Source organism: Buceros rhinoceros, unplaced genomic scaffold (genome assembly GCF_000710305.1).
Source record: "Buceros rhinoceros silvestris isolate BGI_N320 unplaced genomic scaffold, ASM71030v1 scaffold23742, whole genome shotgun sequence".
Classification (NCBI taxonomy): domain Eukaryota; kingdom Metazoa; phylum Chordata; class Aves; order Bucerotiformes; family Bucerotidae; genus Buceros; species Buceros rhinoceros.
In genome coordinates, this window is record NW_010398646.1 from 22,222 (window position 1) to 49,970 (window position 27,749).

A 27,749-nucleotide genomic window follows, 5' to 3' on the forward strand; every position below is an offset into this window, starting at 1 on the left:
TATTAGCCTTTATTTTAAATTTACTTTCTTTAGGAGCCGAACTGTAGAGGTGAATGTCTAAAAAATGAGTTTTCAGTCCCTTAATTATGAATTTCAGGAAAAAAATAGTTAAGTACGTATATTCCCAGATACTCTCTTCAGGTGATACCATATGGAGGAAGTGTATGTCATAACAATTGTATATGATCAGAAAATTATTGTGTGTGAAGTTTAAGTTTCATTTGTTAATGAAACAGTAAATTTCAAGGAAAAAAGGTATGCTTTGAGAACACATAATTCATATTGAGGAGATAGGTGTAATCATTAAGAAGGATAGTCTGTTAGTGAGGAGTATAAACTAAAAACTTATATTTGTTGCTGAATTTTGGATTGTTTTTTCCTTTTCCTAAACAGACTTTGCTGGAATATGCAGAAAAGTGGAAAACATCGGAAGACCCTTTGCCCCTGTTAGAGGTGTATACAGTGGCTATCCGAAGTTATGTTAAAGCACGACCATATCTTACCTCTGAGTGTGAAAATGTAGCCTTTGTGCTTGAACGTTTAGCACTGTGAGTATGTTTTCCATTTACTAAAACTAATCTGGTGTGGTACTAATTTTTCACTTGCCTGAACGCTTTCCCAATCCAGTTCACAATCTATAGAAATTCTAAATAGGTGACACCTTGCTTTCTCATGGTGAATGCTCTGTGAGAGAGGGTGTCTTTGCTTGTTGGAAATGGGACCATCTTGAGAAGGACTCCTGATCTAGGACAAGCCAACGTGTCTGGCTGGAAACACTTTGCTGCTATTGATCTGCATGTAATGTGAAAGTGCGTCAATTTACACAGGTTGGATGTAATGATAAATCCAATCTTCTTTTTTCAATAGATTTCTTTTAGAAAGTTTGCTTTTACAGTTTCCGCAAAAGTGTCAATGATCACCTTTTCTTCCTTTGTTCAAAGAAAACGAACTATTTTGTGACTTTGACATTTCAAACAAATAACTATTTGGATACTAGAATAAAGAATTGTTGACCACACATTTTAAAAGCCAGAATTGCCTTGAATAATATTTCCATTTGTTTTTCAGAAGCTGTATTGAACTTCTACTGTGTCTGCCTCTTGATTTACCTGAAAATAAATGGGAAGAATTTCAGGCTTTTGTACAGGTGAGTTTGATTTATGAAATGAAGCCTTAACAGCTTTTAAAAATGGTTTGGAAACCTAGGGATATTAAGTGCGTAGCATGTCTGAACACTTGTTTCCTGGTGGCTGATAAAGATCAAGGCCTTCAGCTGGAAATCCTACATAGTCTGCCAGTAATTGCTGTCAGTCATATGATTTGTCTGTGATAGTTCATGTAGCAGCTGTGGAGGAAAAAATACTTTCAGATACTTGAAAGCTCATGTTTTAAAAGATATTTGTCTATTAACATTTAAAAATGAAATAATATCCCATGAATCATTCTCTACTATTTATGATTGTACATTTGAGACTTACTGTGAATGAAACATATACTGCAGGATTGTTAGATCTCCTACAGGGCTCTAGCAGGTTAAGGATTAGAGCTCTGCTTTAAAGGAAGGTATTGAAACAAGTTTTGCTCCGCAGTATTTATCAGAAATACTTGGAGGGACATCCTGCCTACACTTAAAAAAAAAAAAAAAAGGGGGAAAAAAGTGGGGGTTAAGGAATAACAGTGAGAAAGACCAGATACAGTTACTTCAGCATTCTCAGCCTAAATAGCAAGGCTGATTTTTAAAGTGAATTTTGACTAGCCACTGCCTGATGTTAAGTCAATTCTAAAGAAGTGAGTTGGATGCTGGGAGGTTCCACAACCTTCAGAGCAAGCCTTCAGGAGGAAAAGTGAGAGAGAAATGAGCCCTTTCTGTCTTTTTAAGGGCCGGTGTTAGTTGTCTATTGCTCCTTAAGCCATGCAGGTATTTAGTTTGCTCCCAAGCATACACCTTCCAGAATTTATTCTACTATCTAAATGCAGTAGAAATGAATTTAATTGATTTTACAAGTTCAGCCTGCCTTCATCGTATTTGCATAGAATCATGCAGTGAGGTCTTACAGCCCTCATCTTTCACCTTTACAAAAATAAGTTGGTTGGTTTTTTTTGCAGCATCTCCAGTGCATAAAAACTGACCTGCTGAAGAGTCTGAAAAGAATAAAAGTTTAGGTAGCTGATGCCAGACCAGTATGTGGACCAGATAATTTTCTCATCCATTTTTAAAAGGGAGGCCTATTTCAAAATCTAGTTTCAGAAATTTAAGAAGTAGCTCTGTTAGTAAGTCTTAAGATGAGTTCAGGGTACTCAGTGTTTTGGTTTCTCAGCCTAAATCTTTGGCAACAAAGGCAGAAGTAAAACCTATGCAAGCTGAATATTAAGATTGATTTATCTGGTATGGGGCTTTTTTCACATAAAGTATAAAGGAGATGAGATATGTATTCTTAATATTTTTTAAACAAAAATTTGTTTTGTAAAATGCATTCTTCAGGTTGCTCATAAAAACTTGATGGAAAATGGCAGCCGGGAACTGCACATTTTAACTACGCTTACACAAGAGGAGGGAGTGTGGAAGAACCCAGTGTTGTGTGGTATTCTTTCCCAAGAGCAGTTGGATCCAGATAAAGGTAAAATTTAAAACTATGATTGGAGTAAAGTATGCCTCATTTTTATAATACGTTGAAATATTATTATGATATATGGAGGTCTTGTTGAATATAGTTTGTGATATTTATAACTTATTAAGTTATAAATTTATAACTTATATAAGTAAACATACTTGTAGCATTGTCTGAAATATTAAGACAGGAATACATAAAGAATTTAATGGTGGTATTTTGCATAAAATGTAATCATACCTGGAGATCTCCTCCTGTTTTCTTTATAACATTGGACTTGCTTCTTGACTGAGCATTGAACAGATGTTTTCTTAAAACTGTCTGGTTTAGTCACAGTTTCTTTCTTGAGGAGTAGTACCTGTTGCACGGTTAGGATTTTCCCCTAACACACAGCCTGTTTTTCTGTTTGTACAATTAGGATTGCGCTTTTCCCCATGAAAATCACTTTGGGATTTTTACCAACATTTTGATTTTCTCTGTTATCCCACCTTATGGACTGTGGTCCTTCTCAGTCTTTGACTGTTGTCATGTTTTCACTACCTTACTTTTATCAGCATGTTTTGTCACCTTGTGCTTTATCCCCCTTTTCCAAATATTTATAAAAATGCTGGACAGCGGAGGTCCTGGGGGAACCCACTGAGAGTTGGTTTTCTTTTTTCCTTGTTTTTCTTTTAACTGGTAATTTATCCATATAAGGACCTTCTTTTTACTATCAAGATAGGTTGGTAACTTTAGGGATTTTGAGGGACTTTTAATGCCTTTAAAAAGTAAGTGAATGCCTTTATTCATATCGCAACTCTGTCAGGTAAGTCCAATAAATGCATCAAGTGATTTATTATTATTTTTAGAAAAATTTGTGCTTACTCTTCCACAAGATTTGCATTTTGTTGCTTCTTTTAGTAGCTTATTATGCTTCTAATACAGATTTTGGATCGGTATGCAGTTCTCAGAGTGCTCTTTTACTAGCTTCATATCCACCACCTTTTAGTCCTCTTAACAGTAAGGTTAGGTGTTTTACTTGCCTTATATCCGAGGTTAAGAACTCCCTCATGAACCTCATTTTATCAGTGTTTTCCTGCAAAGATTTTTTTTTATGGGAGTTTCAGGATTACTTTTGCTCCTGAACATTGTTTATTCAATTATACTTCTGCCTTGGACTTGACCGACTGACTCCTGTTACAGTTATTACTTGTATCAGTAGCAAGATAGTCATACTACATATCCATATTTGTTACTCAGTTGGCAAACTGTTCTCTAGCTATTGTCGTCCTCTGTAATACTGCATTGTTTTGTGTTATCTTCTTGCTAATCTGAAGGATATTTTAGTAATACCAAACTCCATTGCCCAGAGTTGGCTTTCATGTCTGCAATCCAGCACTCTCACTGGCTGCCACTTACCCTCTTTCAGCAGACAACTGTCTCTCAGTGGTCTTCAACCTTAACTCTGGTACAATGGACTTTAGAGTTTTCATAAACTTTGCTTACAGGATTATGGTTTTGTTCTTAATGTTGCCTTTACCTTCTGCTGTTTCAGAAGTTCCCAAGAATTTAAGTAGTCTGCTTGTTACACAAGGATGGTATCATTTGGCAAATTTGATCAACCCATTCTTTGAGTAATGGTTAATGTAAACATTTATCTGTTGAAAATGAAACAACTAATTGAGGACGGAGGTGTTACTTCCTACTATCATCCTCTTAAGCTTTTGTTGCCTGTATTTGTTTCAGTTGTTTCTTCATGTTTGTTTTATTTCATTTCAGTCTGGGTAGTCTCAGTTATGACCTGCTCAGAACGATCAGAACCTATTCAGAATCTTTCATGTAACTGGGTATCCGCTGAATTTTAAGTCATTGATTAGCTCTTCTTGATGAAGGCTCCTGTTGTTGACTCCTGAAGGTCAGTTTCCCTCTTCACATCTGCTGTAGGAAGCACAAGTGGGTGTCTGTTTCATCTCAGCGGCAGATATTTTTCAATTCCTCTATTTTCAAATTGTACTAAATGCAGGACATAGTGTGAGAAACAAATTCATGTTCTTGGACCACACAACACAGCTGGTTTGTTCTGATTACAGTCAAGCAAACACAGGCTTGTCTGACCTGGGCTATTCTCTTGGTCTCCTAGTTTTGGGAATAGACTGTTGCGTGGGTTCCACCTGAATATGAACAGGGAGTAATCACTTCCTAAGATGTTAGGGAGGCTGTCTGAGTGCCATGTCATTAAGTAATTGTCATACTCCTGACTGCCTTGCGCACAATCCAGTTTTCTGATGAATGTATGTCTAAAAGGATTCGTGCCCTAAAAAAGCAGCGATGAGAACAGAGTGCCTGTCACTGATTTTTTGGTGATGGGTGTTGCTGCATTACTACAAGATGTTCATACAGTACTATGATATTAAATAGTGAAATCTGTCTTGAACTGTACTTCAGGAACTAAATGCATACTGATGATCATATTTGTGTGTGTGTGCACGTACAAAATCTTTTCACACTGGAAATACTCTCTGGCCAACTGATTTGTCACCTGCTTGGGTGACAAACATTGCCATTGTCCTGGATTTTTAGTCCATCTCTGACCACAAATGTTGGGAAACTTGGCTTAAGTTACCAGATTGTGCAATAGCTGCCACCAAATAAAAAAGAATCTCCTCTTGGAAACTGTTGTAATGCTGATACACCACTTGAGTTGTTTCTGAAGAAAATTTATCTCCCCCTGCAAGTGGAACATCAGGGAGATGTTCTTTGTCATTTGGGGCTGTGCTTGTTCCCAGAATGCTAGTTTGTTTTCTATGGAAGATTAGCCTGAAAATGGGAATTTGGATTCCTAATGAGCTGAAGTGTATATCTTTTCCTTATTCTTTACTTGTGACTCCAAAGAGAATTTATGTGCAGGAACTGAATTGTCAGCAGGGTCTTTGGATGTCATTTTTTGACATCGTAAGTGGACAACTGTAGTTAACAGTACCACTTGTAAGAGGAAACTAATTTTGAGTTTCTTGAATGTTTGGTATGGTCATGAATCAATCTACTTTCATTTGAGGAATGCCCAGGCAGTCTTCCGCTCCCTCAGAGCAGTTCAATGATGAAAAGGGAGATCTTTCCCCAGGTTAGGCATATCTTCTTGTTTCTTGCTTCTGTCCCTTGCCTGTGTTGTTATCCAGCATGACCCACAACAATTATGCGACTAGGCTTGCAACTTCTTGGTTCAAATTCTGGTTCCTCAGCAGTATTTTAAAAGCTGCAAACTACTAATTTTGTTCATGTGAATTGCCGCCTTTTTCCACCTAAATCTGTCTCCTGTGCCATTAAAGAATGAATTTTGAGCTTTGACTGTGTAGCATCATGGACACTTAAACTTGAGAGATCACCCAAAGTCACATGATCCCTCGTGACATGAGGATAGCAAAATACTGGTGTTCTCAAATAATATTTCAGAGATCACTTATGAGCACATTAGTAACATTTTTAAACAGTTTCTATTGACCTCAAATAGTGGGAACAGTAAGTTTCATTACCAAAGCAGAAGGAAGTCTGGAAAAAGATCCTGGACATGTGGAAATAAAATATCTTACCCACAGCATTACATTCAAGGTGGCACTATTAGGTGTGATTACTGACCTGTTTGAAAGTAAATGGTTCACCTGCTTTAGCATTCGTCAGCTCTTTTCATCTTGCTATCAGACAGTGTATTGCATTTGCATGTTGACTGGAGCTGCTACTACTTCAGGTTTCAGCTGCATGACTACTTTTGTCCTTGAGATTGCATATGATGAACACGAAGCACTTGTATTTGGAGAGAGGAATTTTCTACGTTTCTCCGCTTCATTAATAGGTTAGGGAAGGAAATCTTAGCAAGATTTCCTTAATTCTTCATATGATAGTGGGCCTTTTGTCTTCCTGGCTGCCTCCTGAACTACCAGATAGCTTAATTTGAGATATGGACTGATTTTAATCTTGAATTGAAGCTGATCTGAATCCATGACAACCAGAATTTATGTTTCTTAAAGTTGTGTGGCTTTACTGCGTAGTATACCAGAGACAGAAAGTTGAAGCATGCCAAAGTAGTTGGGGCTATGTGATAGCCTGTACAATGTTAAAACACTCTACTACTGCACTTTCAATTTCTGTCAGTGTGGCTTGTGCTTTTCAGCATGAACATTTTTCCATCCTCAAAGTTGTCATTTTCTTGTAGTGATGGTGAAATCCTTCAAAGCTGTCATTAGTGTCTCCTCAGCTGGTACTGAGGGTGAGTGGAGGAACTGTCTAGAGGAAAAAGATCTGAGATAACCTTACAGAAAGCCAGGCAGATGCTGCTTTTTTAAATCTGATTCTGGTTATCCTTAGAGATTTAAACTTGGATGCTGGAATTAAGTTCTCGAAGGTTAAATGTAGTAGGTAGACTTCCAAATTATGTCCCACTGAAAAGAGATTCAAGGATACAACCATCGTTATTCAGCGATTGTCAAGATGGATAAACAGGCAGGTTAGAATTTAAACAGTCAGCGTGGAACTATACTTGGTAATCAGATCGTCTGCTGCCAAAAGTTGAATACCAGCAGCCTCATTTTACAAAAAAAACCAAACAACAAAAAAAAAAAAACAAACCCCCAAAACAACATATTTGTATCCTGTGTGTATTCAAAGCACGCACCTGGAACTTCTTTTACCCTTTCACCATGCAGTATGCCATTGTAGAAGCATCCAGGGTTGGTGCTCCATTTCGCAGAATTGTGCTGAGATGTTGTTTGCATGAAAGATTCTGAGCTATAGGTAAATATGAAAGTATTGAGTACAGTTCATAGTAACCAACAGTGTTGAATGCATATGTGGACTAACACTTGAAGATAACTAAGAAGGTTACTGACTAGTAACTGGAGTTCTTTGAGATGGGTAGTCTGCATGTACATTCACCACCCGCCTTCATCCTCTTTGGCCAGAGTGAGGTTGAGAAGAAATAAAGGTCTGTGATAGATTAGTCTATACCTACCCAAGAACTGGCAAAGGATAGAGTAGCAGGATTGTAAGTGCTTTAAGTAAGGCAAAAATTCTTTGCTTTGTGCTCTGCAAGTCCTCCAGTCAGCCAAAACGTGATGTACATGTAGACTGTCCTCTGTAGAGAATTTATTACTGCAGAACTGTACCTGTGCCTTATTCATGCTCTTGGGTGCTACTAATCTATGGGGTGCCTTTTCTCTTTCTTAAATCACGTACAGTGTAAGCATTATCTGTAGTAAAATGTAGGCTTTACATGGAAACACTTGGCAGCATGACCTGAGACTCCAGCTATAGGATTAAAGGGAATAACAGGGAAACTGTATCTAAAGGGTTAGATACGAGTGTCTCTGAGTTTATTTGCCAGAGGTAGTAGATCATAGTACTGTCTTTCAAATGTCATCTGCTTGTCTTTCTTTTTTGTGTTAGTTCTGTAATTTTATATGCATTCTGCACATGCCTTGCACAAACATAAGGCTGTGAATTTTATTGAATGGTGGAGCATTGCACAAAAACATCATTTACTTTTTCTGAGAATCATGCTATTGATAAACTAGGTCATTCTCATTAAATACTTCAGGTTTTGTGCTCATAGATGTTAACTGGCTTGAGCTGAAAAAGCACTTGTGCCTCAAAGCATTTTTATTAAGTTATATTTGTTATGATAAACTAACAATTTGTCTGCAATAACTTCTCAAATAGACGCTGTGCTATAAAATATATTCATACATGTTTAAAAAAAAAAAAGAAAAAAGCCCAAGTTTTATCCTTAAGACTCTTCCCCACCATAGACTTGTGCCTGCAACCTCGGCACTAGTTTTCGTCTGTAAAATGTCATACATAGTTCAGTTACGAAATAAATATAATTAAAACTTGTTTTGAATGAGCTCCCAAATGTTAACTGTATTGTTCTAATCCAAGTGATTATAATCAAAGACTTTAAAGCTAATATGTAGCTTTAACCCCGAGGTCTTCCTGTATCTTGTTGAGAAGGTAATAGAAAATGTTCTGATGGTTATGCAAGGTAGGCTGGCTGAAGCAGTAAATACTGAAGGAAGGGGATTAATGAGGACTAGCAGATAGAACACAGTCTCTAAAATATTAAGGGTAGTAATTATAATAAATCAGAGGGAAATGTCTTGGGTTACCAATATAGCTTAAAGTCTAAGGTCTTCCTGTATCCTGTTACAGAAATAAGGTATAATGTTCCAATGTTATTCCAGGCAGACTAGGTGGGAGTTAATGCTGTGCATGAAAGGATTACTGGTACCTGGTAGGAGGAAGAGCAAGCCTAAAATTATTGAATACAATTAATCACTGGGTCATTTGTGGGTTGACAAGGGCATGAATTTTTTTTTATAAAGCATTAGTAATAACATTAAAGGAACATTTATTCTGCTGCTTAGGAGGCAGTTGTCCTCTAGTAAACACAAATGTCCTCTAGTAAACAAAACCCTAATGGTTACCATCTACCAATTGTCTGTTAGTATACTCTAGTTTTCCTTTGTTTCTGCATGAATAAAAAACTGGTCATATCTTTACTGACATGAAGAGAGGAAGAAAGAACTTGTATGTGACTGAATATTCTTACACATCAGTGAGCCATGGTTGATCATTTATAATAGCACACAAGGATCCTGAACAAGTAACGAAGAAGTTGGTTGAAATGATAAATCAACCATAAATCTGAAAATGTGTGTGAAATAATGATGGGGTCTAACAGGCCTGATTTCTGCAAAAGGCAGTATTTTCTGCTCTAAAATTCTGTGCGCTAAAATTATAAAAAAGAAAACGGTTGACCTAATTTCGATTGCAAGACGGGCTTTTAGTAATATCCTGTATAAGTAGCTAGAAGAAGGAGAAATTGTGAGACAAAATGAAAGACAGTCATGAATCAAAAACAAACTAGGATGGGAGAAAGCAAAGAATAAAATGATATAATCTTTTTTCTTTCAGTAAACCTCATGTTTGATATACTAATATTACAAGTACTGGAGAGGTAATTAAGTTTGCAGATGTTGAAATTACTTAATTATTTCACCAAGACCAAACAGGACTTTGAAAGTCAAGAAAATATAAATTAGGCGAATGGGCAACATGATCCAAATGTCATTCAAAGTGAGGAAATTAAGAGTAATATAATGAATGTTTCTATCAGGATGTGTCAGAAAGTGAGCACAACAGGCGTCCAGAAGGTTTTGGGAAGGGGTGATGAAAATACTCAAAGGCTGAAGAAAAAAAAAATCTCATTTAGAAAAAATTAAGATTTTATCCTGACACTGAAAGAATATAATGAATCTGCTGTTTTTCATGAAAGAATGGAAACAAAAAACAGTAGAAAATTCTGTTGTTTTTAAGAGATGAGAGAATGTGTTACGAAATTAAGATGTGGATAGTTGAAAACCAAGGTTTTTCATGCACTGTGTCACTAGCTTGTGCAAACAATTGTCACAGGGAGGGTTGATGTGAAAAGGATGAAACAAAATCAATTGTCTCTGTCTCTTACCTAGTGTTAATAACTCTAAGTATTTTGGGAGGTAGTACTAAACCACATGTTTCAAAGCTGAAGCAATTTTGACCTTTAAGATCTGGATGAGACCTGAGGTGTATATGTAAGAGTAGGTACATTAACCTGTGCTCTCCTTTTTTGTAGGATTCTTACTGAATCCTTCCTTCTCAAGGAAGCACCTTCCACTGAAGCACCTAGAGTTGGGTTGTTAGTGTAGACAGTAGAGTTCTCACTCGGGTAGCAGTACCTCTACAAAATATAGTTGAATCAAACACAGCCATTCCTGTGTCTTTGAGTTTTGAACTATACACAGTCAAACGTATACAAGATAAGCTTCTTGTTGTGGGAAACTTATTTGGCTGAAAAGCTTTTAAATGAGTTAATCTGCATTCTGTGGATGCATAATATGAAATATTTAACACCAAGAGAAAGGACTTCAGATAATTCTACACTCGTCACATCCTTTCATAGCAAGATCTTTAAAAGGCAACTATTGGCAAAGACGTAGCACAAATGTGCGAAGAAGGATGTGAGAGTAGCGGCTTTGTGTTATTTGTTTTTCTGTAGAAGTATAATCAAATTGTATCTAAATATTTTAATATTTCTATCATTTCTAAATCTGTTTTGTGTGCAGCTATTTTGCTAAGAAAATAGAATGAATTAAAACCTGCAAAGATAAAAGGTCTGTAGCAGGCAATCCTTATAATAGACAAGTACAGTTCTCAAAGATGCTTTTTCTTGTCTTGCTTCATACCTTTTGTACCTTTTTTGATTTGTATAAATTTTAGGGGTTAACCATGAATGAGTAAATGCCATTTGTTAACTCTGTAACCTGCTGTGAAATGTATATGTAATATTTTGGCTTGTTTTTCTTTGAAGTGAATGAATTTTTAGTGTTTGAAGGCCCCATCCTGCTGGATATGCGTATTAAGCATCTAATGAAAACAAAGCAATTAACACAAGCTACTGCCCTGGCAAAACTGTGCTCTGACCATCCAGAAATAAGTGCAAAAGGCAATTTCAAGCAAACCTACCTGGTCTGTCTTTGTTCAGGATCACCAAATGAAAAACTAATGGAAGAAGTAAGTAAAAAAAATGAAGAACTTCATTATCATTAAAGAAATAAGTCTAAAAAAAAAAAGTCATCTAATCATAGGCTGTTTTTCCGTAGAAGAGTTTTTGCTTTTAAAATATGCTCTAAAATATTTTTGACATTTTATTTTTTTTCTTTTAACTAAAGTCACTTTTAGGCTATTAGTAATAACTCGATTAAAACACTTGTGGAAGTGTAAAATTAAGTTGCTAATAGGCATTTTCTGGCTCTGCCACAACTGTATGTTTGATTATGCTTAAAGTATTTTAAAACTCTGCCTCAGATCTTGTTAGTAAGGTGAAGATAATGGTTTTCCCACTCTGTTTTAAATGTAGTTTCTTGTGTAGCATCTGGTATCTAGAATGGGGCCCTTTAGATGCTACTTTGAGTTTGGAGAATAAATATAACCTTTTTTGACCCAAATGCCCGGGTGAAATTGAAGGTGAAATCAGATATTTGATCCGGCTTGCAATATAAAATGGTTCTTATTTAAATGCAAAAGTCAAAGAAGATATAACAGCTTTGCTCTTCTGCATTTTTTTCAGGTGACACCTTCATTTCTCACCCACCCCCCGAAGTTTCATCTATGCTTTTTTCCTTCTTAAAGGAAAGCTAACTAGAATTGTCAGTTTTCTTGACTGTCTGCATCTCTCTGCTGTTTTTTTTGTCTCTGTCATCTTTTTATGTTAATAACATGTATTAAGCATGTTAAAATTGATCGTAAAGGGATTTAAACTATGCAGTGATTACAGTTAGAAAGTTTCCTACCCTAGATACAGACTAAGCTCTAAGGTGACAGCTTCTCACTGGGCATGTTCTGATGCTCAGGAGGATTGGATCAGTCTTTCCCTCCCAGCTCTGGCTGCTGTAAGCCCTGTCAGAGCAGCTCAGGAGGAGCTGTGACAGGTCTATGTAATCTTGTGTTTGTTTGCTGAAGACTCTTCAACAGAACTTGGAATCTGTGACCCTGCAAACATGCTTCCTTCATTACTCAGCCCAGCAGGCTTCTCCAAAGCAGAACGGGCTTGGTCAGTGAATGAACCGTGAATGCTGTGGACAGAACGAATGGGGTAGTGCTGTTTCTTAGGGTGCCACACCATAGGGATAAGTTGAAACTGGGTTACCACAGAGAACCTAGTTCATATATTTCCAAACCTTAGATTGCTTGGGTGGCTTAGTTTTGCACTTCAGCTGCAGCGGGGTCTGCAGTTTTACTAACCATTCTGGCAAGTTCGTGTATTACCAAGAGAAGGCAGATATGCTATTAACACGTGAAGGTGGACTTCTGAACTGAGAATGATAGTCATTTCGTACTGTGAGAACAGTAAGAAAATGAGGGGGGAAAAAAGGTAAACTGTAAAGAAGTACAGCTTACTCTTTAGCAGTATGGAAATTTTTATATCTGTTCAGAATAGGCAGAAAAACATTTGAACTCATTTTCATCTTGGATTAGTCTTAATAGTTCGATTCTATAATATGAAGAATTCAAATCTGCAGTATGTGAAATGCTAGACTGATGGACTTGATGGCTGGACCTGTACAGACCTTTGCTGGAAGCTGGGTCCCTTAGGAACTCTGAGAGGCTGGAAAAACATTTCAGAAAAAAATTATCCTTATTGTAAGTTCAGTTTCCCATGTTCTTCCCTAAGCTTTTAACTGACGGTGTCTGTCTGAGATGGGGCCGCTGAGCAAAGTAGATCTTCTGTCTAAATTGATATTACAGTTATGTTAATCCGTCCTCTCTGAGGTCTTGAGAAATGCAGTTTTCTTCAGAAGATAACTCTGAGGTTATTAAACCTCAAATGATGTTCAAGGAAGGGTAATTAGTATATTTAAAAGGTGTCAAATTAGAGGAAAAAATGAGTAGCAGAACTCTTCAAAATGGTAATTTGATTGCTGGACCAATAACTGGATGTCATGGTGCCCAACCATGATGCCACCTTATCTGAAGTACTGAACTATCTGAGTGCTTGGGTGGATGCTTTTGTTTATTGCTCTAGGTGGTCTTGTGATTTCTCAAGACAGACTTCCAACAGTGCTGTTGGAATGGTCAAGTTATTCTTCAGCTGCCAGTGTCAAAGAATAAATACCAGCCTGTCTTCCCAGATGCACTAATTGATGTAACCAAATCAGTCTGTTGAGAATCAAATTAGACAGTAGATGTAAGAAGTGCACTGATTTAGTACTGATACGTCTGTCTAGTACTACTGGGTGACTGTTGGTTTTCCTTTGTTTTGCTACAAAACTTAAGACTTCCATCATTGCTTGAACGAATAAGTTAAATTTCTAGAAGAACATTAGTTTCTGTAGAGCATTCAGTTGACCTGCTTCTAACTGTACAGCTTGCCTTTTGTTTTTATTTTCAAATTTTTTAAAAACACTAGAACATTAAGTTTCAGATTCATTAAGTGCTCAGCTATTGTATTAAAGCAGTAGTAATGTCGGTGACTATAAACTGGGTTAGAATTTCAGGTAATAATCTTATGTTATACTGTAATTTAAAGTTATACATCTGCTTATTAAAATTATGATATGTAATATATATGAATAATGTTGTACGTTAATTTTTAGGTAACTGGGACACTAGATACAAATAAGTCTTATGTCTGAGAAATGAGTTTATGTTAACTTTTATTAAAGTTTTTCTGGTGGCATAGTCGGTTTTGATTATCTAGAAATGCACTGATTCGCTGTCAAGATTATGTCAGAGAGAATTAATTATTCACTGAGGTCTAAATTACTGTCTTTTTGCAAAGGATCTGATTACTGTATGTCTGAGAATGAAACCGTTTTCTTAGCCTTAATCTTGTTTTCTTTTCTCCCTTCTAGATTGCAGAAGTAGATTGCAAAGATGCTCTAGAAATGATCTGTAACCTAGAATCTGATGGAGATGAAAAAAGTGCTCTAATTTTATGTGCAGCATTTTTGTCTCGCCAGCTGCAGCAAGGAGAGATGTACTGTGCCTGGTAAGTTTGAATATTGTTTTCTGTCTAGTGGAACAAAAATTAGTTTCGGGAAGATAGAACCGATACATAGGCTGGTGAAACCTATAAGCTAAAAAGGAAGGAGATAAGGCTCTTGGAAAGCTAAAAAAGAAAAGGGAAAAAAAAGGGTTTTACAAGACTAGCTTACATTATGGGTATTTGATGGCTGCATGTATTTACAAAGGCATTTACAAATACCAGTAGCTGGTTAATAATTTTTATTGACAATAATCTTATGCTGTAGAAATAAGGAATTTAATATCTGCAGGCCGCTAGTCAGTGTTCTGTCAACATTTAATGCATGAGTACTGATCCCATCTGTCCTTATTTCATAACCCAATATTTCTTTCTCTAACAAGCTTCTAGAAAACAAGGAGCTCTTTACTGCTCTAACGAAAATAATAAGCTAGATGAAGATACTTCACGTTTAGGGTTTGCTTTCATTAATGTGGGAACAAACAACTGGTCTTTGGCAGATATTTGAGCTGTTGAGGTCTGAATTTCCAGCTGCTAACAGTTTGGCTGTATTTCCAAACCTGTGCAATTACTGAATTTGCTTTGTGCACCTCCTTTTTATGTGCAGCAGCAGCAGAACATCTGCTAACATAGGATTTTGCTTTAACAGATTCTGATAAAGTTTTGGGGGATATACCGTTCCACAAGGTACTAAATACTCCTGACTATTTGCACTTAAGGAGGAATGAACTAGTGAGTTAATGTAGATAGAGTAATACTGCTGGGCTTTGGGGACTCACTTCTCTCTACATCACAGTTAGATTCAGCTCTTAAAGCAGATCAGCTCAAGAAAAATGTATCTACCACAGAGAAAACCCATCATCCTATTCCTGTTAGTAATTACTAAGAATTCAAAAGTGTGAAATTCCAGTCTGTGGAGTGAAGGGTAAACTACTTTGCAAGAATTTTCTCAAGACCGTATCATGAGTCTGTAAATTATGTAGCGCAAATTGTGTTTATACTGGTTTTATTCTGGAATCGAGGAATTGTAAGAGTTTTGACGATACTAATAGTGTGGATATATTAATAAAAGCTTTTCTCAGTAAAGTATGAATACATTCAGATTTTTTCATTTCCCAAGGACAAAATAGAAACTATTACCAACCTTGCATTTCTTGTGATCAGATTAGTGGTTGCGTTGCTGGCCCTGAAATACTGTTCTCTTGTTCTAGGGAACTGACTCTTTTCTGGAGTAAGCTGCAGCAAAGGGTAGAGCCTTCTATTCAAGTGTATCTAGAGAGATGTCGTCAACTCTCTGTGTTAACTAAGACTGTTTACCACATTTTCTTCCTGATTAAAGTAATTAATTCAGAGGTAAGGATACTCCTGAAAGAATGTTTTTGGCATTTTTAATGGAACTGTAATTAGGAAAACTTATGAAAGCTGTTGAGACATACCTGACTCTGTGTAGCATCAGCAGTCCTGATTGGTTTTAGGAAAGGCTGTAGCAGCTTCCTTCTGCAGGTCAACTGTAAGTTGATTCTTTTTGAATCATTAAAACTTCTTTGTTCCTTTGGGAAAAAAAAAATGGAGTATAAACAGAAGAGGCTGATGCCACAACTGAGGTGAAGGAAAAACTACAGGTGAGGTTATAGCCTCTACTATTGTTTGTGTCCTCTAAATGAAGTATTTTCTGTTAGCAGGTCCTAACTTTGCTTTTCATTATTTTGCATATTTCAAATATTACAGTAGATGAAGAGGAAAAACTTAGGAGAAGAGGAAATGAAGACTGTATATTAATATATAAGAAAAAGGCAGAAAGTTTTAAAGGGGAGAAAGAACCTTTTGAATTGCTATACAAGAATGCAGTTTGTTTTGATAAATTATATACTTGCATTTTTATGGACTTATCCAATGTACTAAAAACTCTGTTCATTTATCTCGGCTAACTTTGTATTGGTTTCTTCTCAGTAGTTGCACTGTTTGTAGCTAAATTGTGCTCTTCTGAAAGCTTTTAGTTGGTATATTAATTGTAGGAATAAAATTCCTTTTTTGCTTTTGCGGTGTTCTGGTATGGGTAATCATGTTTCTTCTGAAAAATCTTAAAGATTCTTTTTTCCAAAGGTCTGAACTAAATTTGAGTCAGAGAGGGAGAGGAAGATAACTTCCGCAGAGTGTTGTGGTGTTAAGAGCTCTGTTTGCTCCATGCCATACTGATTTTTCTCTGGTGAGCTGTGGATCATTTTTGATGCCAGAAATTGGAGATTTTGCCAGAAATTGGGTAGTAGACTTGTGCATTCATCGATTCCCTGGACTTCATTCTCACGTACCCCACAGCCTCTCCATCCATCCATGGCAGCATAAAGGGACTGTAAAGTGGACATAAATGTAATTTATGTTGCCTGAGGGTATGAAAAAGAAAAGACCACGTGACCTTTAGAATGCTTAAATGATGGAATATTTAACTATACTGATTACTTTCAACTGGAATGAAGCCATGTGTTCAGCTGAGGTCAGTTGACCAATTTGAGGTGGCATAATATTTAAAAATAGAAATAAACCTTTATACCTTAAATGATTTCTCAGTCACAGATCTTTTTGAAGGTCACATGTTTCTCTTACTTTAGCCGTAGCACTTTTTACCATTTGAATTCTACCCAGTGTTAAATGAATGCTCCATAGAAGGTTATCTCAAATAACTGTGACACAACAGGCAGGCTTTCTTTCATGGAAAAGGCCCAGTATTGCTCTAAGAGAAACTGAACATCTCTAACCTACAGTCCTAAACTCCTCAAACTAGACGGAACATACTTTGTGGTTTAGGTGTATGTAAGCTTTTACATTTTTTTAGTAGCATGAAGACAGATTGTGCAACTTAAAGACTTTAAACTACTACGTTTCTTAAAGTAAAAAGTATTGTTAAGAACTCCAGGTGCATTTTTTCTGACACTTAGAGTTGCATAATAATACCTTTTATTTACAACCATAGAAAGGGTTATGATAAGCTGACTTACTAAAATCAGTCTTGCTTTACAGATCGATGGTGCTGGTCTTGCCACCTGCATTGAACTGTGCGTGAAAGCACTGCGCTTGGAATCCAGTGAAAATACAGATGTCAAGATATCTATTTGCAAGACTATCTCCTGCTTGCTTCCAGATGATTTGGAGGTTAAACGTGCTTGTCAGCTGAGCGAATTTCTTCTCGGACCCACTGTGGATGCGTATTATGCTGTTGAAATGCTATATAATCAGCCTGACCAGAAGTATGATGAAGAGAATCTTCCAATACCAAATTCTTTGCGCTGTGAGCTCTTACTAGTACTGAAAACTCAGTGGCCTTTTGATCCAGAATTCTGGGACTGGAAAACTCTCAAACGTCAGTGTCTGGCACTTATGGGAGAGGAGGCATCCATTGTGTCATCAATAGACGAACTAAACGATAGTGAAGTTTATGAGAAGGTTGAGGATTGCCAAGAAGAGACTAAAGAAACTTCTGTGAATGGGCTTGCTGGCACTTTTGATGAAGCTACAAGCCTCCTTAAGGGTATCGATGATGAAAAGCAGAAAAAGAGAGAAATTAAAAAGCTCAGAGAGAGGGGGTTCATATCAGCTCGATTTAGGAACTGGCAAGCTTATATGCAATACTGTGTGTTATGCGACAAAGAATTCCTGGGTCATAGAATAGTTAGGCATGCACAAAAACATTATAAAGATGGAATTTACAGTTGTCCTATTTGTGCCCAGAATTTTAATTCTAAAGAAAACTTTGTTCCCCATGTGACTTTGCATGTTAAAAAATCCAGCAAAGAGAGATTGGCTGCTATGAAACCACTGAAAAGACTGGGAAGACCTCCTAAAATAGCGACTGCCAATGAGATTCAGAAAACCAATTCTGTATCCAAGCAGGAGCAGAGACCCATTAAGAAGAACAGTCTCTATTCAACAGACTTCATTGTGTTTAATGATAACGATGGCTCAGATGATGAAAATGATGACAAAGATAAACCTTACATACCAGAGATAGTGCCAGTTCAAAAACCACTCCCTGTTAATGAATTCACCTGCCCTGTAACATTTTGTAAAAAAGGCTTTAAATATTTTAAAAATCTAATAGCACATGCAAAAGGGCATAAAGATAATGAAGAAGCTAAACGTTTTCTTGAAATGCAAAGCAAAAAAGTGATTTGCCAATACTGTAGACGGCATTTCGTAAGTGTTACTCACCTGAATGATCATTTACAAATGCACTGTGGCAGCAAGCCTTATATCTGCATACAGATGAAATGTAAGGCTGGTTTTAACAGTTACGCTGAGCTGTTGACGCATAGGAAAGAGCATCAAGTCTTCAGAGCAAAGTGTATGTTTCCTAAATGTGGCAGGGTGTTTTCTGAAGCCTATTTACTCTATGATCATGAAGCACAACACTATAATACCTATACCTGCAAAGTCTCAGGCTGTGGAAAAGTGTACCGTTCTCGGAACGAACTGGAAAAGCACATTGAGGATCACAACAAGCAGCCTGAAAACGTGCAACAGCCTGAAAGCCAAACTAATCAGCCTGATCTTAGTCAACCTTCTAAAGCTAATGAAAATACCGATGGAATTGCTGTTAGAGAGGAATTGACACCTCCTGCAGCTGACAGCCAAAGTAGTTTTACTGAAGGAGAAAACATTGTCTGGAATCAAATCCAAGCAGAAGCAGTAAGGAAAGAAAGTCTAAACGCACCAGCGACTATACTGCGGCAAAGTGATTCCTTGCCTAATGCTGGTTCGGAGCAGTCTCCTACAGGTTCAGTGAAGGCAGAAGTGGCAATTTCAGCAAGCAGCATTAAGGTGCCTGCTGTTAGCCAGAAGATCAGAGAGAACTTTGTAAAAAGAGGTAAATTGGCTGCTACTACCAGTAAAGTAGATACCACTAAACCTGGAGCCCAGCACTTATGCTCATCGGTTGACTCTTGTCTTCCAGTTTTCCAAGAGAGAAAGGAAGAAGACTGTCTCAGTCAGACTCAGAATATTCAAAATATTTCTGTGACCTCAGACACACTAAAGCCAGAAGCCCTTGAATCAAAAAGTTTAAAAAGACAAGTGAGCATCGTAAATCCATTCAGCATGCAGAATCAGGCAGGGTATCGAAACAGTGTACCCATTTCCAAACTTGAAATTGAAGACGGTATTAAGGCTGCAGCTAATCTATATAAACTGCCTTTAAAAACTTTAGAAAGTATAACATTTATTCCTTCGCAGACTAACATAAATAGCTCTTTAGTTCCAGCTGTGTCACCAGCAGTCCCAAGTCAGAAATTTAATTGTCAGGTTGAGGGGTGTACTCGAACCTACAACTCTTCACAGAGCATTGGCAAACACATGAAGGCGGCACACCCTGACCAATATGCTGCTTTTAAAATGCAGCGTAAAAATAAGAAACCACGAAAATCCAGCAATCTGCAAAATGTCCTGAATGATGGGAAGATTGTATATCTGACACTGTCACAAGTGGGCAATCCCAGTGGTGCTGCTTTTACTGCACAGGACAAGCCGAATTTGAATCCCACCTGTTCCAGTCAAGTGCAACATGTCTCAAGTACACTTTTCCCAACCCACCTAGAAAATTTGGCCAATCCTATATTGCCCATAGTGGAAAGTGTCATAAATCCAAATTTGTCTACTCGTATTAAAAGTGAGCCTGATAGTGTTCTGTGTTCACAAATGGAAAATCTGTCTGATGCAACCTTACCTTCTCAGTTGGATGACCTGGCAAAAACAGTTATGCCTCTAAATATTGATGGTGGTTCAGACCCTTTTCTTCCTTTGCCTGCTGAAAACGGTCCAATGTCTCTCTTTCCTTCATCAGCAGAGAATCCTCCAAATTCAGTCTTCTCACAACTGGAAAATAACACAAATAACTTTTCGTCACAACTAGAAGGAAACACTAGTTCTGTTTTCCCAAAAGAGGAGACTGTTGATCAACTATTTCCCTCACGACTGAGTAATGAAAATAACTTCAGTGAAGCTAGTTCTCAACATGCAGCTTCAGAAAAGGTGAAAACAGATCATGGCCGGGGGCCAAATGGTAAAGAAAGGAAGCCAAAACATAACAAGCGAGCAAAGTGGCCGGCAATAATTAGGGATGGCAAATTTATCTGTAGCAGGTGTTTCAGAGTTTTCACTAATCCTAGATCACTTGGTGGTCACTTATCTAAGAGGTCTTACTGTAAGCCCCTCGAAGGATCAGAAATTTCTCCAGAAGCTCTGCAGGCTAATGGGCAGTCTTTGCTTGCCAGTATGATTCTTTCCTCAAATTCATTAAACTTGCAGCAACCCCAGGAATCTGCCTTCAATCCAGAAACATGTTTTAAAGATCCATCATTCCTCCAGTTACTTGCAGCTGAAAATCGTTCCACAGCCTTACTGCAGACTGTGTTTCCACGGGCCAGCGTGACTAACTTTAATACTGGTGGGAATGAGGAAGGAAGTCAGATTATAAAACAAACCTTGGAAACTGCAGGCATCCCAAGTAGCTTTGATAACACAGAATTACTTCCACGCGTAGTTACAAGTTGTGCCACTGGTACGACTCAGATAAATGCAGCTGTTCTCCCCAACTCAACCGCATCGACTCTGCTGCAATCAGTCTGTAACCCCAGTACCCTGCTAACAGACCAAAACAGGACCCTCAATGCAAAAATTCCTCCAGTAAATGATTGCAAGAGTTTACCGGGTTTTGCAACACAGGACTTAATTCTAAAGACTATTGAAAATGGCTTATGTCCTAGCTCATTTTCTAACGCTGTTGCGACAGTGCAAAACTTTGCAGGGAACAGTTCACGAGTTTCAGTTATAAGTAGTCCCAAGAATTCAGGATCAAGCAACTCAAATAAGAAGGGAACCAGTGCTTCAAAGAGGAAGAGAAAAGCATCTACGCCCTTGCTTGAACCCAGTACACCAGAGAAAATATCAGTAAATAATGCAACAGTGGTGGGACTTGTAACAAAAAGCACTGAAGGAAGTGTGCAAATACAGGGAGAAAGTTTTCAGTCCAACTTGCTGGCAAATTGTGGCTCTCAAGCAGTTGTGGAAAATCTCACGCAGAAACTCAATAATGTTGACAATCAGTTATTTATGGCCAGTATCAAAGAGAACTTCAAAACAAATCTTGAGACTCATACAACACTACCCCCTTTAACAGTAAAAACTGAAAATGGAGATTCCCAGATGATTGCTGTAAGTTCTTGTATGCAAGCAAATTCGGAGGAACAGATTTCAGAAGACAATGTTATGCAGAACTTTGAAAAAACACTGGAAATAATTAAAACCGCAATGAATTCACAGATACTTGAGGTGAAAACGGAAATTCAGGATACCGTCACTGCTTCAGGACAGACCTTGCAAGCAAATAATGCACAGTCTTCCTTGGGAAATTCTGCACATAGTGTAAAACTACCCACTCCTGCACAGTTTGCCATGCATGTGGGGAATGTCACTGCTGCAAAGAGTAGCTCTGCTCAGTCTGAGACATCTCAAAAGGATGATACTCAATTATTAGAAATTTTGGAGGGCTTACAAAAACTGAAACTAGAAGATGATTCACCCGTTCACATCTCTGAGACTGTTTCCCAGTGTCCTTCAGCAGATATGCTAGCACCAGCCGTTCCTGTTGTATCAACTGAAAATAAACCTCTTGTCCAGATACCTTCAGAGGCAAGTAACATTCAGTTTAGTGATAAAGTTAATAAGCCTTTTGTATGTCAGGATCCAGGCTGCAGTTACAGTGCTATGACAAAAGACGCGTTATTTAAACATTATGGCAAGATTCATCAGTACAGTGCAGAAATGATACTAGAAATTAAGAAACATCAACTGAAGTACGCCCCATTCAAATGTGTCGTGCCTACCTGTCCAAAAACATTCACAAGAAACTCCAATCTCCGAGCACACTGCCAGCTTGTACATCATTTTACGACAGAGGAGATGGTAAAATTAAAAATTAAAAGGCCATATGGCAGAAGATCTCAAAATGAAACTGTAAACACAGCCCCACGACCTGTTGAAATAAAAACTTTGCAAATACCAATAATAGAAAACAAAACTACAGCTCCATTGATCAAAGAAGCTCAGGTAAAGGAAGTTATAGAACCTGTAGAAGTCTTGGAAAAACTTCTTCCAGAAAATAATATTCCTGAAAGACTGGAAAAACCTCCCCAAGTGGTTCCTGTTCCACCAGAACAGCATAATGCAGCCTCTTTTAGTAGCACACAGGCACAGCCTAAAGCACGCAAGGTTAGGAGGTACAGAAAAGAAAAAGAGGAGAGAAAACGTAGGAAGCCCGTAACAACATCTCTGGAGTTCCCCACTAGGTACAGCCCTTACAGACCATACCGATGTGTTCATCAGGGCTGCTTTGCAGCTTTTACAATACAACAAAACCTAATCCTTCATTACCAAGCTGTGCACAAATCGGACCTCCCTGCCTTCTCTGCTGAAGTGGAAGAGGAGAATGAGCCAGGCAAAGAGGAACGTGAAGAGGTGGAAACCAAACCTGCTGTCAGAGAGTTCCGGTGCGAGGTGAGTGACTGCTCTCGCATATTCCAGGAAGTTACCAGCTTGATACAACATTACGTGAAGCTTCATGACATGACCCCAGAGCAAATTGGAAACATGAAATCAGCTCCAGAGGTAGGAAGGTTTTTTTGCGATCAGTCTCAATGCAAGGCTTCATTTACAGCATACGTTAACTATGTTGTACATCTTGAGGCAGATCACAGTATTAAGATAAGGCCAAACAAAGTAGAAGATGATGGTGTATTCAAGTGTGACTGTGAAGGCTGTGACCGTATTTATGCTACTAGGTCCAACCTCCTGAGGCATATTTTTAACAAACATAATGACAAGCATAAAGATCATCTAATAAGACCCAGGAGACTGACACCAGGTCAGGAAAACATTTCAAGCAAAGCAAATCAAGAGAAACCATTGAAGTCCAAACAAAGGGGACTAAAAACCAGACCTGGGAAAGAAGGTAACAGGCTGTCGGTGAAAACAAAACGGAAGAAAACCGTGAACTTGGAAAACAAAACCTCAAAAGGAATGCAAGTTGAAGAGAATCAGGCTTATTCACTGAAACGTGGCAAGCACGTGTATTCAATAAAGGCTAGAAACGATGCCTTATCCGAATGTACCAGCCGGTTCATAACTCAGTATCCATGTATGATAAAGGGATGTTCATCCGTAGTTACAAGCGAAAGTAACATAATAAGGCATTATAAATGTCACAAGCTGTCCAAAGCATTTACTTCCCAACACAGAAATCTTCTTATAGTGTCTAAAAAGCTGTCTGTCACAGAAGTAAAGGAAACCTCTTGTGAGCAAGAGGAGATTGATAAAAAAAGTGATGCAAAGGAGCCTGAACCAAGTCTGATAGTGAGCAATAATGACTCGAGCACATCTACGTTACCGCAAAAGGAAACTGAAAAAGGTGAGAAGGATGAAGTGGACGAACTGACAGAACTGTTCATTACTAAACTGATTAACGAGGATTGTTCAAGTGCTGAAAATCAAGCGAAAATCTCTTCCAGTGTAAATAGTGACTCGCAGGAGACCAGCGCCTGTCCCTCAGAAAAGCAAAAATCAAACAACTTAAAAAGAGCAAACAAAGAAAAAAATGTGTCTCATAGTAAGAGGAGGAGAGCTGAAAAAACTGAGACGGTACTGCCCGTGGATGTGAGTAGCACACGCAGGGAGGAAGAGACTGCTGTTGCCATTCAAACAGCTGAAGAGCAACCTGCAGCTTTTGACTGGAGCTCATTTAAGCCAATGGGTTTTGAAGTGTCATTCCTCAAGTTCCTTGAAGAGTCTGCTGTGAAGCAAAAGAAAAACACCGAAAGAGATTACCATAGCAGCGGAACCAAAAAAGGATCCCATTCAAACTCACGAAAATGCAATGAGAAGACCTCTGTAACAGTTAATAACATCACTTGGTCATGTTCAGAAACTGAAAACCTTGTACCGTTTGCCAACCCATCACAGCTTCTATGTGGTAATAATGTAAAGATTGTTTTAGACAAGACTTTCAAAGACTGCACTGAGGGTGTGTTGAAGCAACTTCAGGAAATGAAACCTGTCGTCAGTTTGAGAAAGTTCGAAGGACGCTGGGAGGATAATCCAGATGTTACAGCTGCAAAAGTAATTGTTATGGGTATGGAGGAAGGGGCGTCAAAATACTGAAAACCTAATGTGTTTAGCCATGACCATAAAGTTTATTTTGAATAGGAAGCCATCTAGCATGCTGGTTACTGTGGAGCTCTTTTAATTTGAAGTGATTTAATCTAGCAAAAAACATGACATGAGTCATGTAAATGTCTTATTTGTTTTTATCCCTATGGGACTTGAAGAACAGAGTATTTGCTTCAGTTTTGTAAATACTTGATCAAAACCTCAACTTTCTATCAGACTGTCCTTTCCATGAACTAAATCTTTGTGAGTTGTGTGTGATTGGTATCTTTCACCAGGTCACTGCTCATGTATAACAGTACTCTTTATTTGTAGATACATTTTTTTTGTATATATTTATTATTGTAAATCATTTGCTGCCACCAGCAGTCTGTAAGTCTAAACTATTAAATGACACATTTATATTCGGAATTTTAATTTGTAACTAAGTGAGCAAGTTTTTAAAACTGTCCTTTAATCATTTTAAATTAAGAACTTTTGAACTAAAACTAGCTAAGTCTGCCACATCCAGTTTATTTTGCATAAAGCATTTATTTACAGGAGAGGAGCTGGATAAGATCACATTTCGTAGGTTAAACATACTGACACATGCTCATTTTTGTAAATTTTAACATCCAGTACCTATGGATGATATTCATATGTAGTTAACTCATAAATATAATAGTTTTCTTATAGCTACATTTTTCATTGCTTTTAATTGGATACAAAGCATTTATGATTCCATAATAAAAATGGAAATGTGAATAAAAATAGTTTGCTACATTGGAGATTTAAAACAATATTTGGTATTAAAAAATCCGTTGTGAATGTGATAGAAAATTAGTAGTGTGGAGCAGTGTATATATTTGAGGTGGTGATTTGTGAAGTAGCCCAGTATTGCCTTAAATAAAATCACATTTCATTTCTTGTTTTTTACATGTGATCTTATAAAGGTTATTTTTGTTTCTGTAACTTAGATTGGTGTATAGTTTAATTTTTGTTAAAAAAATGAAACAAAAAAACTTCAGAAACCGTTTTTGTAAATAGTGGGTTTATAAAACAGATGGTTTATTTTGATAATACCAGTTTGGTATCTATCTATAAAATACGTGAGTCCTTATGCCATACCATTAAAAACTGAATAAACAAGGCACTTTCTGAAAGGGAAGTGAGATTGTGATCTTACAGATGAACTCGGTGGTTGTGCTCTATTGATGGCGCAGGCTCCCTCCGCACTCTTCTGCCTCTTGTTGACTGTACCTGGCAGCACTCTCGCCACCTCTCTCTTTTCCACACTTGAACAAGCCTCAGAAGCGGTGCTGCTTGTAGTGCCCAGGATTGGAGCAATTTCTCTGTATGCTGCTAACTGAACCGACAGGTATCCAGTTTGAGTAACCAAAAGCGTGAATGCGTTGGTGGGAGCTGTCAGTACCCAGGAAACTTCAGTGTTGGTTTTCATGCATGAGTGTGCTTAACTCGGATGGGACAAGCCAGCTGGATTGTGTGGTACCAAAAATTTTTCTTGGATTATTCTCATTACTGGATGTGACCTACCTTCAGTAATATAAAATAGTCTTTATCTTGAAGAGATTGGCTTGATTATTTTTTTTTTTTCTATAAACTTGTCTTGCCATGTAAAGCTTTGCATTAAATGCTACACTGATTGCTCTTAAGCTATTCCTCTGGAATCTTTGCCAGTTTACTTGAATATTAATGCAATGGGCACATTTCTACAAGCAGATGAAGTGACTTGTGAGAGTGAAGATGATACATGAAAAAGTGGAAAGGCAACGGCATTTCAGCGTGGGCATAGCCCTGGGTTTTCTGTCTGGTGCTAAATGGCATACCTCCCGAGAGAGCCTGTGCTTCCATTTGAACGGAGCCATTCACTCAGTTTCGATCCCTCTGCAGTGACTAAACTGAGAATTCTGCCAAGTTAGTCTATCAGAGGTGCAGTCTGAGAATGATTTGTTCAGGTTTTATCATTGTGTTTTATAACGATCTCTCCTAGAGTTAATTGTTGTAAGTGCAAGATGCCGTGTTCTAGCTAACAAAGGCCATGTGGCCTCCCTGCATGGAGCTGCTGTTGGATGCCTGTCGTGGTGATCGTGGAGGGCATCTTCTGCAGGGGAAAAGAGGGTGGAGAACCTTTGTGGTTCCTCATCCACAAGGCTCGCCTGAAGTCTCTTTTCTCCGATGTATCTCCCCACTGCAGTCAATGGACCTCAACTGTTAATTTTTAGAAGAATTTTGTGGTTGTGTAAGCTATAGTTCCAACATTGACATTCCAGAGGATAGATACCGTGTCATTTGCAGTTATTAAACTGAGAATAGCATATAACTGTGTAGCTACGCAGTGCTATAGCAGAGTACTGTTTTAAAAAAAAATAAATTCCAGTGTCATAAATATCCAGGAAACAATTTCTGGTTTGGATCCGAATGTAGGGTCTGAATTTCTGGGAACTTTTAATATTGTCTCATTCTTATCCTAATTAAAATGGTTATTGTACCAATAGAGTCAGTGCCCTCCATGGCACACTCCCTCTGAGGTGGGTACTGACAGCCTGCCCAACACTAAGCTAGAATGCTATTTTTTTTCCCTATAAAAAAAAAATATTTTGAACTTAAAGCAGGGGACCAAAGGCTGCTTCTGATTTTAAGATGTCATGGACTGCAGAGGGCACTGTGGTTCGGTAAAGACACCTACACAAGTTCCTGAGGAGGTAAATTTGTTACTTGCATTTAGATACTTTATCTAGAGTGATGTATAAAACCTCCTGCTATAGCTGTGGCAGCATGCCTGAACCTGACAGCTCCTCTGGAGCCATGCACATGCCAGGGGGCTGCCGGGCGGCATGGGACTCCAAGGTGGTGGAGCCCAGCCCGTGGGCTGCCCCTACAGCTGCTGGTGCTGCTGGCCCCTGCCCTCCTGCCCTGTCCCTCTCTATGTCTTCTCCCATCCCTCTCTCTCCTTCGTCCTCTGCGTCTCTGACTTCCAGACGTGTCACTGGTGAACTGTGGTGCATTCAAGCAAGGACACCTTCTTTAAAACCCCTTGTCACCATTGGGAACGTGCTGACTAAAGCAGCAGTTGTTGCTGATGGGGAAGGAACTAAATCAGGGAGTCTGGATACAGAGTACAGACTCTTGTGACTGAAAGACATCTTTAAACAGGCAGTGAACCTCTCTTGTGGTTAACTATGTTTATAAGAAAACCTTATATTTTATATAGCCCTAATTCAGTGTAAATAAGGAGCGGTTTTGTCCTTACATGTTTTGGGGTGGTCATCCTCAGCAGAATGGAGGGACCGTTGGTCCTAGAGCATTCTGCTTGGGATGTGGGTACCAAGGGAGCGACGCTTGCAAAATTAACACTGAAAGTAGTCATTGGTTCAGGCGAGGAAAAG

The 27,749-nt window shown here is 38.1% G+C and overlaps 2 protein-coding genes across 2 annotated transcripts in view; one reads left to right on the forward strand and one right to left on the reverse strand.

Moving 5' to 3' along the window:
- The first annotated feature begins 399 nt into the window (after positions 1 to 399).
- Positions 400 to 24,771, forward strand: ZNF292 (zinc finger protein 292). The gene is made up of 7 exons (XM_010131186.1): positions 400 to 548; positions 1,069 to 1,147; positions 2,483 to 2,618; positions 10,984 to 11,186; positions 14,027 to 14,163; positions 15,369 to 15,510; positions 17,173 to 24,771. The coding sequence occupies exons 3-7, from the start codon at positions 2,501 to 2,503 to the stop codon at positions 24,355 to 24,357; spliced, it is 7,785 nt and encodes a 2,594-aa protein (XP_010129488.1). The 5' UTR covers positions 400 to 548; positions 1,069 to 1,147; positions 2,483 to 2,500; the 3' UTR covers positions 24,358 to 24,771.
- A 688-nt stretch (positions 24,772 to 25,459) lies between these two features.
- Positions 25,460 to 27,749, reverse strand: part of GJB7 (gap junction protein, beta 7, 25kDa) — a 6,587-nt gene continuing 4,297 nt past the window's right edge. The window contains exon 2 of the mRNA XM_010131185.1: positions 25,460 to 25,582. Within this exon, the coding sequence (XP_010129487.1) occupies positions 25,460 to 25,582 (123 nt within the window). The remainder of the gene's footprint in view (positions 25,583 to 27,749) is intronic.

Excerpts from the sequence above, each read along its gene's own strand:
- ZNF292 (XM_010131186.1), top strand. The coding sequence starts at position 2,501 with ATGGAAAATGGCAGCCGGGAACTGCACATTTTAACTACGCTTACACAA. Across the intron at positions 11,187-14,026 it reads ATGAAAAACTAATGGAAGAA|ATTGCAGAAGTAGATTGCAA; the intron begins GTAAGTAAAAAA and ends TCTCCCTTCTAG. Across the intron at positions 14,164-15,368 it reads GGAGAGATGTACTGTGCCTG|GGAACTGACTCTTTTCTGGA; the intron begins GTAAGTTTGAAT and ends CTCTTGTTCTAG.